Source organism: Amphiprion ocellaris, chromosome 5 (assembly GCF_022539595.1).
Source record: "Amphiprion ocellaris isolate individual 3 ecotype Okinawa chromosome 5, ASM2253959v1, whole genome shotgun sequence".
Taxonomy (NCBI): Eukaryota; Metazoa; Chordata; class Actinopteri; family Pomacentridae; genus Amphiprion; species Amphiprion ocellaris.
The window spans coordinates 39,252,549-39,266,844 of NC_072770.1; the positions used below are offsets into that span (position 1 = coordinate 39,252,549).

Consider the following 14,296-nt stretch of genomic DNA (forward strand, 5'->3'; position numbering starts at 1 on the left):
CAAACTGTTATGGTTTGATAATTAAATCCTTCATTGGTTCATTTTCTCTCCATCAATAACTTTATTAGAACCTTTAAAGAACAGAGTTTACATACGGAGAGATAAAGAGTCATTCTGGACAAGTTTGGAGTCAACTGGAACAAATTTTAAGTTATTCTGGATTTTAGACCAATTTTGAATCTTTCCTGAGAAGTTTCAAGATTTTTTGTGCAAGTTTTTGAGTTTAGTAGAACCTGGTTCCCCTCTTCCTGTTTAATCCTGTAGAGACCAGAGGAGGCTACAGGTCATGTTAAAGCAGAGAGCATTGTGGGAGTTTAGCAGCAATGAGCACCATGACAGAGTCTTCTGAGGAGGTGTTGTTGTTATAATCCAGTGTGACATCAATATGAAGTTCCTTCTCCAGATCAGAGTCTTACCATCTTGTAGAGGTCCGACACGCTGATCTGGTCCTCGTCAACCATCTCAAACTCCTTTCTGGGCACCAGATCCAGACCCAGGTGTCTGAAGAAGACATGGAAGAAGACCAGCATCAGTCTTTAATGTAGCCTCCACACAAACCAGTTAGACACAAACCAGTTAGACACAAACCAGTTAGACACAACCCAGGTGTGTAAAGACAACAACTGCATCTTTAAATGTTCCTGGTGAGCAACTGAAAACCAGTGAATAGTACCACTAATCAGGAGGTCTAGAAGGAGTCATAGTGTTGTGTTTAGACGTTGTTGTGTTTTGATGTTGTGTAGTGATGATATTGTGTAGTGATGTTGTGTTTAGTTGTTGTTGTGTCTAGTTGTGTCCTCACTCGTTGCCCCAGTCCAGGCGGACGGTGATGTGTCTCTTGACGTCTCGGCTCTGGTCCTGGGTTAGATGACCGGACAGCAGCTGTCTTCTCAGGTCCATCAGCTCCATCATGACGTGGCGGACTTTGTAGAACAGGTCCACCTTGTGTTTCTGACACACAGAGAGAAAGAAATCATGTTAGGATTGAGTTTCTGAAAGACAGAAATCAGGTTAGGGTTGAGTTTCTGATGGACAGAGATCAGTCGGCTAATAACTAGCTTTAGCAAGACGAAGGTAAAGTAGTTCAGAAATAATTCATGTGGCATCACCCAGAGACTGATGTTGGGGAAGAGAAGCATCAAACTCCAGGAGACGCAACAAAAGAGACGCAACTAAAGAGACGCAATTAAAGAGACGCAACAGCAGCAACAAAAGAGACACAACTAAAAAGACGCAATTAAAGAGACACAACTAAAGAGACGCAATTAAAGAGACGCAACTAAAGAGACACAACAGCAGCAACAAAAGAGATGCAACAAAAGAGACACAATTAAAGAGATGCAACAAAAGAGACGCAACTAAAGAGACACAACAGCAGCAACAAAAGAGATGCAACAAAAGAGACACAATTAAAGAGATGCAACAAAAGAGATGCAACTAAAGAGACACAACTAAAGAGAGACAACAACAGCAACAAAAGAGATGCAACTAAAGAGACACAACAGGAAACACAACTTTTACCGCTCTTCAGTCATTTTTCGGTGTCTGTTTTCGGTTCATGTTTCCTTTTGTCTGTTTTCAGTTATTTTGTAGTTGCTGCTACGTTTTCATTTCTTGTTTCCAGTCGAGATGATCTCAGAGCTGATTCATCCTTTATAGAGCTGCAAATCACAACGTTTCTGTCGGACTTTGGAGGTTTTTTGATTGGTCTGATTTCCATGGACAGACTGAAGATGTTCTCTGTGATTTAACTGGAGCTGATTAGAGGCTGATCTGTAAGTAGTTTTATTATTCTGTAAAAGCTGTTCTTCTGTTTGACACCGGGGTTAAAACCAACCATAAACAGACTGAACTGGTCTGAACCTGAGAACTTCAGTAGAAGAAGCCTCTGTAGCTGCTGCAGTACCAGGAGATGTAAAACGGGATGATTCTAGTTGTTATAAATTAAAACCCGACCCTGAGGCAGCGAGTCCATGGGGAAACCCCTCCCACTGAGTCCCATTAGCGCCCAGCCGTTAGCATGACGTTAACATGAGCGCTCCGGGTTAAAAATACCACAACTTTTAGCCAAACAGAGCCACGTTTAACATGGGTTTTCAGTAGTTGCTTAGCAACAAGGAGAGTCACTTCCTTCTCCTCAGCATCTGTTTAGTGTTTGTTTTTCAGGAGAGACTCTTTGGAACGCTCTGGGAATGTCCAGATTAACATTCTGCACCACAGAGTCAACATTAAAGATGCAGGAACGTCTCTGGAAGAAAAAGCTTTTACACATCATCGTAAGCTTTCATTATCTTCATTAATAAAACAGCTGCTCCGCTTCCTTTCTCACCAATTTAAACCTTTAGAAATAAAAGAAAAAGGTGAAAAACAAGCAACCAGAGCGAGTCGTTAAAAAATGACAAACAAAAAGAATTCATGTCACAATAAAAGAATGAAAAATTGAGCTGTTTTATGTGATCAAATGAAAAGTGCTTCAAACGTTATTCAACATGATGAATAATTAGTGGCTGGAGCACTCAGAGGTCATATGACCAGAGAAAAATCAATCATTCATTCAGCAGAAAATCCAGCAGCAGCGGTTTAAAGTCACAGGAAATAAAATCCAACATAAAATACAACTAAAGAGTTCAGCTCTGATGTTTTTATTTATCTGTGAAAAATCAGTCAGTTTATATCTGACAATCAAAGCGATCAGCAAACTAAAGCATTTTAACGTGGAGTTAATGGTTGAAGTTCTGAAAACAAACAAAAACAAAGACGTCGCTTCACTGAACTGATAAAAAAAACTGTTTACAGCATCGATAGTTAAACTTTATTCCTTCAGTCATAAAGAACCAGATAAACAACACTAGAACCACCAGATGGACAACACTAGAACCCTGGTCTGATTCACTGAGGGGAACCGGGTCACAGACTGTTCCTCCAGTTTAATGGTTGAGACGTTGGACTGACATTTGATGGACCGACAGAAACACGACTCCAGACAAGTCAGACGTTTTATCCTGAAAGTTTTCTCAAAGCGACGGTGAGGATAGTTGATGATCTCTGAGGGAGGACCTAGAATCTACAGTTTCAAAACGCTTTGCTTGTTTTCTGTCTTTTTGTGCTTGTTTTGTGTCTTTTTTATGGTTGTTTTATGTCTTTTTGTAACTATTTTATGTCTTTTTCGGGTTTTTTGCATCACATTTTGATTGTTTTCCATCTTTTTGTGCTTGTTTTGTGTCTTTTTGTGCTTGTTTTTTTTTTTTTTTTTTTTTTTGGCCTTTTTGTCAGCTTTTTATTAGATAGGCGCAGTGAGAGAGAGACAGGAAACAGGGGAGAAGAGTCGGGGGAAGACATGCAGCAAAGGGCCGCGAGAGGGAATCGAACCCGGGCCAGCTGCATCGGGGACCAGCCCCTGTACATGGGTCGCCCGCTCAACGCGTTGAGCTATACGGGCGCCCTTGTGCTTGTTTTTTAATGTTTTTTATCATTGTTTTACGTCTTTTTGTAGTCTTTCTACATCTTTTTGTGGTTATTTTGTATCACATTTTGGTTGTTTTACATCTTTTTATGGTTGTTTTATGTCTTTTTGTAACTATTTTATGTCTTTTTGGGTTATTTTGCATCACATTTTGACTGTTTTACATCTTTTTGTGCATTGTTTTGCAAGCGACTGTGAGGGTAGTTGATAATCTATCTACAGTTTCAGTTTGTGTGTTTTCAGCTACATATTGAAGTATCCTCCTCCTTCAGAGGCAGTAATCACACCTCCACATAGACGTTCTTCACATCTTTACCACCTCATGAAGATTCTGCCGTTTCCTCGTGTTTAACATAAAACTCTCTATCATCTCAGCAAGGATAAAAAAGATTCCTGAGCAGCTGCAGCTCTAAATCAAACATTTGCTCCTTCCTGCTGCGTTGGTCTTTCCAGAGGGACGTGAGATGAAGATGTTAATCACTCTGACAGCCACCAACCAGAAGTCCTCCTCCATTAGCCAACGCTCTCCAGCTCCAGAATAAACTACGTCTTCAAGCCGTGGTTTGGGGACCAGACGAGGGTCTCCAGAGGGGGGAGGATTGTCACAGCTTTGCATTAACATGAAAAAGATTTTATTGAAGCTGACAGCTGTAGCGTCTGATGGGACGTTCAACACCTCCGTCCATTAGAGACACCCCGCTTCGTTTTCACACCTTCAAATGAGAGTTTCACCACCGACTGGATAAAAACCTTCATCATCTATAAATAAAATGAGTGACAAGATGGATAGAGAGTGGAGCTGATGGCCAAGAATTTAAATAGACATAAATTCAAACCTTAATATGACTAAAACAGAAGACTTAGATAAAGATTCACCTCCTGTCCTGCTGTCATTAAAGAAAAAAATCAGCTGTAGAGACCAAAAACATGTATTATTCCAGCCAGTAAACGTGTTTATTTCTAGTGTAAAGCTGAACCTTTTGTAATGGAAGTCTATGGGGACGGACTCAAGTTTAACAGCAGCCTCTAGTGGACGTTTGAGGAGCTGCAGGTTCTGGTGTTTTAATGTTGTCTTGATGTTTTTTTTAGCAGCAGATCCGTAATTTCTATGATTTCTATTCATCATCTATGTAAGAAACTGTACTATTCATTCTGGTAGCATCATGATAGCAAGTTCTGAAGTTACGTTTGGTTTCATCACCGTCTGCAGAGCGCGACTCCTTCCATTCAATGTTGGTAATTTTACATCTTCCCAAGGTTGTTTGGGTTCAGGTTTCAGGTTGATTGTGTTTAATTTTTATAGTTTCCACATTGCATCACATTTAGGTTGTTTTAGTGGATTTTGTAGTGGTTCTGTATCACAGCTGGGTTGTTTTATGTCTTTTTGTGGGTGTTTTATGTCTTTTTGTTGTTTTGCATCACCTTTTGGTTGTTTTACGTCTTCTTGTGGTTGTTTTATATCTTTTTGTGTTTGTTTTGCATCTTTTTGTGGTTGTTTTACATCACAGTAAAGGATTTTGCATTAATACAGGGTGGAATATTCGGTGTAGAAAATGCTAAAAGATACTAGTTGGCTCATACCTTTGTGGAAATATTTGGTTCAAAACTAAGCTTAAGAACTAGAAGCAGCTCAGTGAAGATGCAGCATGAAGCATCAACAACCAGCTGATATTATTCACAGATAAAATGAATGGCAGCACCATGAGCTCCGCTGCAGCGTTCAGCTCAAGGATGTTCATCACGGTGGTTTTCTGCCACCTTAAACTGGGCTGATTCAACACAGCGAGTCAGAATGCAAATTTAACTGAGTAATCCTCAGCGTGTATCCGATTACTCTGGGAAGTTACTGGTCTGAGGCCTCCTAATGGGACGTGAGTCTGCCTGGCACCTCTAAATCCGACAGGATGCTTTCAACACCTCTGATCCATTAGCAAACGTCCTGCTTCGTTTTCACGCCTGTCGAGGCTGCTGCTGCGTTCCACAAAACAAAAGAGACAAACCACCGGGGAGCCGAAACAAAGAGCTGACGAGTTCCTTTCAGCCTCCTCTCTGCTCGCTGTTATTCCAACAGGCGGCTTCTCTCTGAACAATCTAACTTTCAGCCTGAATCATGAACCTGAGGCAGACAAAAGAATAAATGACACCTGAACGTCCCTTTCCTGATGCAGAAAATGACCTAAGTGACTGAAAAGCAGGATTTCTTTAAACTCACTGTCAGATGTTTTCCAGCCTCATGTTTTTCTATCTCTTTATGAAGTGAGAGATTCAAAAGGCCAAGGTTTACTCTGAATGAGGACATGTTAGATGAAAACGTACTTAAGAAGACACGACACATATTTAAGCCTCCAGAGTCAAACTCTGAAGAGGAAACACTCCAAATAATAGTTTCTACACTGATTTCTGCTGAATGTCTTCCCACTGGAGAAGTCACGATTTGAGCAGAAACGTTGTACTCTGACTACAAGTTCACTCTGTGGGTTCATTTTCACCTTTTATCTCCCAAATATATCAAGAATCTTTACTACTGTGGAACCCAATCAGCCACAGCATTAGAACTAAGCTACTTTAGGAGGCTTTCTACTGTAGAAGCTGATGTAAAGTGGTGTAATTATTTCCAGAAACGCCTCCATAATCAGCGCTTTCAGTCTTTCTGTCTCCTCTGCAGTGTGGAATCCAACAGCTTCAACTCTTACATGAACTCTAAACACACCAAAACAGCCACAGATACCAGTTACTGGACATCAAACCAGTTCTGTCAGCACAAAGGGAAGAGAACAATGGAGGTTTGTTGTGTTAAAGACTGCTACTGGACGAGAACATCAACTGGACAGAAACAGTCGAAGAGTTTAACAATCAGCTACTCTGGAACCAGCCCTGAAGAGATTCTACTGAGGTGGTTTTCTTACAGTTGAGCTAAAGCCCAAAACAATCTGTAAGTTTCTGATGTGGAAAATAGTCTCATGACGTCTTAAGAAAGAGTTTCAAAGTCCATGCCAGGAGGTCGTTGGTTAAAGAGACTGGGGTTCATTATTCATTATTCTTCTACTTAAGTTCTGTTTTTACTCACCGTTTGGTTTCTGAACATATCGCTGTTTAGGTTCAAGTACGTACATTTTGCAAGACATTCAAAGCTTCTCTTCCATTTTCTGGGGTTCCTCAGTGATGAGTCCCACCTCGTCTAATATACGAAATATAAAATAGAGATGGTAAAACAATGATGGAAATAGTGAGGACACGTTGATTAGAAATGAATTTGTGTTACGTCAGGAAGCAGAGGTTTGTCAGGACCATTCAGAAGTTACCAACCGTAGACTGGAACTTTTCTTCCCAAAAATCGACTCTAAAACAAGTTCTGGAGTTCAGGACAGACTGAAATACAAAATTATTCTAATTCCTGCAGTGAGAACCAACCTTTAGGCTCCTAGCACCAACGCAAACCTGGCTGCAGACCACGTACGACCCTCCATGGACTCTTTCAGTAGAATAAATATCTCTGCAACACTTTAAACGTCGTTCAGGAACTGTTTGAGAAACACGACAAAGAGTTCAACGGGTTGATTCGACTTCCAAATCCCTGAAAACTCAGTCTGATTGAATGTGTGAACACATGGAAGGAATCTGACCCTCAAAATACAAAATAAAACTACTGAACACATAGACTGTGTGAAGTTTCTGGTTTAATTGAGGCCTTTTCTCTGGCATTAAAGTCCAAACAGAGTTCTACAGGTAGAAATAAAACTTGCTGCCATCAGATGAATAAATGTCCTCGACTGAAACAGCGTTAAGCCGGAGACGGTCAGAGGGTTCGGTGACGGCAGCAGGAGTCTGGCAGCGAGCAGCATGAAGTCGGTGTGGTTGTAGTTTTTTGTGTTTTGTCCTCCATCCTAAATCCATCATGACCTTGTGTGACCCTCCAGAACCAACCAGAACCCTCAGTGAAGCCAGAAACAGGAAATGATGGCAGCCGTCCACATCCCACACCGAGAGGTGGAAGGACGATGTCCGATCTGACTGAATAATACAGATAAACCTCCAGCTGGAAACATACACGCAGCCCAGATAAAATATTTAAGATCTGTGTGGATCTATAGAACATGAGCAGAACATTTAGACGAGGTAGGAACCGTAAACATCCGTCATTAGATCTTTCCTGAAAAGTTTAAAACTGGGTGAGTCCATGTCACTTCAGATAGAATGCAGGAAATATTCTGCTGCACCGTCAACTTTGCTTATTTATTATTTAGGGTGAAAAAAACTAAGTTCTGGAAAATATTTTTGGCTGAATCCTGACTATTTTTGTACTAATGAAATCATATTCAGGGCTTAATATCTCCAGAACTTTAACTTCCACAGCCATGAAATGTGGTGAGAAAAGACCGAACAGGTTCAGAATGATTGGATGGATCCAGCAAAGGACAGATTTAAATTATTGGACCTTGAAAATAGGGGGAAAAAGTCAAATTTGTTTCAATCTAGGCTGGTCTAGTGTCTCCATAAAGTTCCTGTAAGTACAAATTTAGAATCAGAATTTGTCCAAAATGACTCAACATTTGTCCAAAAGAAGATAAAGATTGTTCAAAATAACTAAAACCTTTCAAAAAATGTCATGAAACTTGTCCAAAATGACACAAATGTGTACAAAGGAGAATACAGATGGTCAAAATGATCAAAAATGTCATGACACCTGTCCAAAATGACCCCAAATTGTCCATAATGACTTGAAATCTATTAAATGACTAAAAATTTTAACCAATGTCTTGAAACGTGTCCAAAATTACTCTAAATCTGTCCACAATAAAATAAAGTTGGTTTAAAATGACTCAAAATTATCAAAAATGACATAAACCAATAATTATTGCTGCTTGAAAATGTACATTTACTGGTCTAGTGTCTCCATAAAGTTCCTGTAAGTGTTTATCTACGGATGGATATAAAATAATAATGGCCTATCTCATTTAATTATTAGTTAATGATTCATTAATAGATTATGGTCTGATTGAGTCATAATTTTTAAACTTGACATTGTATTTTACTGTATTTTATCCTAATGATTGAATTTGTGCTGCTGTAACACGCCTCTACTGCTGATTTAATCGTCTCCTGTCTTTAATTTCTTCATCTAAATGTGTTTTTATTGCGTGTTTGCACTGGAATCACACATGATTGACTTTGGAAAGCAGCTGTTAAAAGCTTTGGATCACATAAAGGTAAAGTTTCAGAAGCAGGTGGTGTAAACTTGAGCCAGAGCGGAGGATAAAGTCAGGAAGGACGTCTGCCTCCATATCACTAATGAGGAACTGAACGACTTCTTCCAGCAGGAATTTTGGAAGGACAACCTCCACATTCAGCCCGACGGTTCGAGAACAGAGACTTTGGAAGGACGAGCTTCATTTACAGCGACACAGTTTGGAAGAAGATCCTCTCAGAAGGTAAAGGTGGTGACCTCCAGGAGGCAAAATACCAAATACTTCCTGATATTAAAGCACTAAAAGCCAAGAAAAACCTCACAGCTTCACTGTGGAGGGTAATAAAAGCAAACAGGAGGAATTCAGAGCCACAAACAAGCCAGATATTAGGTTCATTAACATAAAATAATCTATGAAAATACACCTGAAGCTGTTCTTTTAACCAAAGATTAAACTAAATGAATGAATTTTATGCTTTTGGACATTTACAGTTCAGGTTTGGTTAATATTTAGTTGACCCATCCATCCACCCCTACCTCCTCCCTTTAAAGACTCAGAGGCTGAATAATAAAAACAAGAATTTCTCCAGAAAATAAAGTCCTTCATTTCAGACTAAACAAACTGCTGCTCAGTTTTAGCTACATTCTATATATTAGTTAGGTTAATAAATTAGTATTTTATATCATTTTCATCAGGTTTAATCCATAAAATGCAAAATACTCAGAATTAAATCTGCCACAAACCAGATGTTCCAAGGTTTCCAGGTATAAAATATCCACTATAGAAAGAGTAAAAGCAGGAGATTAAAATGTGCACTGAAGTTCTGCTGGAACCTTTAATACGACGAGAAAGAACTGATCTTAATGTAGAAGTTCTATATATATGTAAATATTCGAATAAAACTACCTCGTGTTGTGTTTTGGTCTATTTTTGATTAATCCTGAACAATTTCTGGGTAATTTTGGAAACATTTTGTGGAATTCTGAACATTTTTTGCATCATTTTAAACAAGCATTGAGTCATTTTGGACCAGTTTGAGTTGTTTCGGACAAATTCCATTGATTTGGGACGTAGACAGAATAGTTTCTACAGAGTGCCTCCAGCAAAGGACAATTTTTAGTTATTGGTTCTTGATAATGGAAAAATAAGTACAAAAAATTACAATCCAGGCTGGTCTAGTGTCTCCATAAAGTTCCTGTCAGTGTTTATCTATGGATGGATCCATGTTTCTACTAAAATCCAGTCTTTGGTTCCCATTTCTCCAACTGTTGAGGCTCTAACATCAGTAGAACCTGATCTGTTAAAGTCTGACCAGACAAGGTTCCAGTTTTTAGATGTCTAGATTTAAAATTTGTCAAAAATGATTCAAAATATTCCAAAATGACTTCAAATTTGCCCGAAATGGGATAAATTTGACCAGAATGACTCAAAATGTATCCAACATAAGACAAAGATTGTTCAGAATCTCTCAGGTTTGAAAAAATTATCCAAAATGAGATAACAATTGTCCACAATCTTCCAGATTTATCCAAAATGAATCATAAAATAAATACGTGGCAAATACAGCAAGACAAGGTCCCAGTTTTTACATATTCTGACTGAAACTTGACTTGACTTTGACTTGAGACTCAAAATTGTACAAAATAATTGCAATTTTTCTAAAATAACTCAAACTTGCAGATCAAAAATGACTCGAATATTGGAATAAAAATGTAAAATCTCCACACCAGGCTGGTCTAGTGTCTCCATACAGTTCCTGTAAGTGTTTATCTATGGATGGATCTATATACGGGATTCCACAACTTTTGCTGAAGATCTGAGCTTTTTGCTGCGTTGTTTAGACGTATTCGACCAGATGTCTGACACTAAATGTGAAGAAAAATGAGGACAAACAGTCAGGATGTGAAGAAGATGAAGAATAACATTTAAGACCTTTAGTTTATCCTAAAAACTGTGAGTTTGTCGTCTCTGCAGATGAAACTGAATTCTTAATGTGCACAAACACTTTTATAACATTCTGAGATTGAGATTGAGCTGTTTTACCTCCCAGATGGAGAGAATAACAAAGCAACATGTGTAATTATCCCATAATAGACTGAATAATCTGACAGGATTTTGGAGCTTTTTCCTCTAAACTCCTCGTGTTAAACATCAGGATGTAAAGATGCTGCACAGATAAAACAGACACACAACGAGGAGAAACTCCAGGATTAATTCTTTTCTTTATACCGATGCAATAAAAGCTACTGTACAACGGGCCCCCGTCGCCACGGCAACCATGGCTGAGTCACCACGGAGACGTATGACACTGCACTTACCGACGCCTATGGATGCCAGCCGGACGTGATTAATCAGACTGCTCAGACGGAGGATAAACCAACGCTTTCTCCTCTGCGTTTCCTGGTTTCTGTGAACGTTCAGAGTCGGACCCACAGGAAGATAAATCCACTCGATTCTCCTCCTGCTGCCTCACTGAGCCCTCAGATGGCTCCGATCCAGCAGAAGCTCCCTACACCTGATTCCTCCTCATCTTTCTGTATCTCTCTCCCACCCACGGCCGGTCTGCAGAGCATCAGCAACGCTGGAGAGTCTGGTTCCAGCATCCAGCGTGATGCTGAGGACGTCTGACAGCAGTTTACATCCTGAAGCCCACCGACCAAACCAGCTTCAGACTGACAGAAACAGAGCGACCATACAGATAGAAGGACACAAAGCAGAGCCTGATTCACCTGGTTTACTGGGGCCAGAAACTAGGAAACATGCTGGCTGCATTAGGAGAAGTTCACATTTTACTGGACCTTCAAAATGCAAGAAAAGTGATAAATATCTGAACAAAGTCTGGTTTGACCCAAACCCATATTTCTACTAAAATACAATCTTTGGTCCACATTTCTCCAACTGTTGAGGTTCTAACATCAGTAGAATCTGATGGGTTAAAGTCTGACCAGAGGTCAGACAAGGTTCCAGTTTTTAGATACTCTAAATTTGTCCAAAATGAATAAAAAGTTGTTGAAAAGAAGACAAAGACTGTCCAAAATAACGAAAAATCTTTCAAAAATGTTATGAAACTCATCCAGAATGACTCCTAATTGTCCATAATGACTTGAATTCTATTAAAAACGACAAAAATTTTACCAAAATGTCTTGAAATGTGTCCAAACTTACCTAAAATATGTCCAAAATACGATGAAGTTGGTTTAAAATGATTTAAAATTATCAAAAATGACACAAATGACTAATTACTGGTAGTTGAAAATTTTTTTTAAAAAACATGAAACAAAATGCAAACAATGGGAAAAAATGGAACAAAACAACACAAACTCTCTCCTTCATGTTGTTCTGGTTCTACAGAGCTGCAGGACGTCAGATTGAAAATGAATCACAGTCAGAAAAACAGGAATGTTTTGTCTTAAATATTTCTGATGATTCTTTGGTCTTCTTCCATAAAGATGCAGGACTCTTTATCTTTAACAGAGCATCAGATATTTCCAGTTTATTTCTGAGCAGAACAGGTTTTAAACTCATTGACCCTTAATGAAACCGGCCTCGCTGTGACTGCTTCCTGACAGCTGACGCTTTGCTGCGCTGTGATTGGCTGATGCCGGCTCTATAATTAGCCCGATGACTGGAGGACGTGGGGGAACTTTCTGTCGTGCTTTTAGGATTCTGCAGCAGGGATGCGACTATCTGCACCTCCATTCACACATTTCATCACACGGCCAGAAGCAGAGGAGGCGTTTTAACACCGTTAGAGAACCGTCGAACCGAAAACACGTCTGACAGCTGAGGCCTGCAGGCAGAATCACTCAGAAACACTGAACTCATTAGGAACGTTCAATTAAACCAGAGGAGTAAACTGTTCTAGTCCAGGTTCCACATCCAGTCCAGTCTGATCTCCAGTAAAACCACTAAAACCACAGCATAGTAACCTATAAATAACCACAACTCCTAATGGTTCCTTTGTTTTAGTGCAAAAATGTTCACATTGAAGGAATTATCTTTTTACTAAACATCATCAACAACCTGAAATTTATGAAGAAAAATAAATAAAATTTCATCGACATTCAGCCTCAGTTTATCATTTCCTCATTACAACTTCCAGATCACAGAGTGTCGACAAAGGAACACAACATTTAGTCATCTGGAACTGAACCAGAGAGGATTTACTGGAGGATCACAACCAAAAATAGACCAAAAAACAACAAAAACATGACAAAATATTATAAAAATGAAACAAAAAATGGACAAACTACACAATGCAAAGCAAAAAAAGGGACAAAAAAATAGACACAGAAGTTACAAAGTGACAAATAAAATGGACAAACTACAAGAATGAGACAAAAAAATGACAAAAACGAGAAACAAAATGACAAAAAAGTAGACAACAAAAACAGAAAACGACAAAAACAATGTTCAAAACAGTGAATAAGATAAAACACAAAACCCCAAAAATAACAAAATTATACAAAACGACCCCAAATTGTCCAATATTATGTGAAATGTGTCCAAAATGACTTGAAATCTGGTTAGAATGACTCAAAATGGCAAAAAAAACTCAAAATCACTTAAAAGTGTTAAAAACGTCTAAACATTTGTCCAAAATCAGATAAAGACTGACCAATGTGACTTGAAACCTACAGTAGAATAACTGAAAACTGTCCACAATGACAATAATTAACTATTATTGGCCATTAAAAATGGGGGAAAAAAATACAAAATCTCCAGTCCAGGCTGCTCTAGTGGCTCCATAAAGTTCCTGTCAGTGTTTATCTATGGATGGATCCATGTTTCTACTAAAATCCAGTCTTTGGTCCACATTTCTCCAACTGTTGAGGTTCTAACATCAGTAGAATCTGATGTGGTAAAGTTGGACCAGACATGGTTCCAGTTTTTAGATGTTTAGACTTAAAATTTGCCCAAAATGACTCATAATTTGTTTAATAGAAGATAAAGACAGTCCAAAATAACTAAAATCCTTTCAAACTTGTCCAAAATGACTCCACATTGTTCAACATTATTTGAAATCTATTAAAAATGACTCAAATTTTGCCAAAATGTCTTGTAACGCGTCCGAAATGACTCTAAATCGGTCCAAAATAAGATTAAATTTGTTTAACATGACTCAAAATTGTCAACAATGACACAAATGAATAAATATTGGTCCTTGAAAATGGACATTTGCTGGTTTAGTGTCTCCATAAAGTTCCTGTAAGTGTATATCTATGGATGGATCCATGTTTCTACTAAAAGAGACAAGCTGTTCAGTCTAAGATGACTTGAATCTTGAATGAAACTACTTGAAATCTGTCCAAAATGGCTCAAAATTTGTCAAAAAATGTGACAAAGATAGCCCAGAATGACTTGAAATCTGTTTAAAATGGCTCAGAATGATTCAAAATACTAATAGTGAGTAATTATTGGATTTTTAAAATGGAAATAACGTGTAAAATGTTCCAATCCAGGCTGGTCTAGTGTCTCTATAAAGTTCCTGTCAGTGTATATCTATGGATGGATCCATATTTCTACTAAACTACTGATCCTCACCACCTTTCATGGCTGTTGGAGTTATATTTCTGGATATTTTTAGCCAGCTGAGGTGTTTTTTTGAGGGTGTAAATGCATAAAATTCTCAAAATTCTGCGTAATA

The 14,296-nt window shown here is 38.6% G+C and overlaps 1 protein-coding gene across 11 annotated transcripts in view; it reads right to left on the bottom strand.

Moving 5' to 3' along the window:
* Positions 1-14,296, bottom strand: part of LOC111563161 (dedicator of cytokinesis protein 3-like) — a 191,709-nt gene that overhangs the window by 92,521 nt on the left and 84,892 nt on the right. For 10 of the 11 annotated variants that reach the window (XM_055010982.1, XM_055010977.1, XM_055010976.1 and 7 more), the window contains exons 6-7: positions 803-951; positions 417-501 (exon numbers count right to left, since the gene is read on the bottom strand). In XM_055010982.1, coding sequence (XP_054866957.1) covers positions 417-501; positions 803-951 — 234 coding nt within the window. Of the gene's footprint in view, positions 1-416; positions 502-802; positions 952-10,967; positions 11,155-14,296 lie in introns of those variants that run through there. The other variant, XM_055010983.1, reaches the window with a different exon arrangement.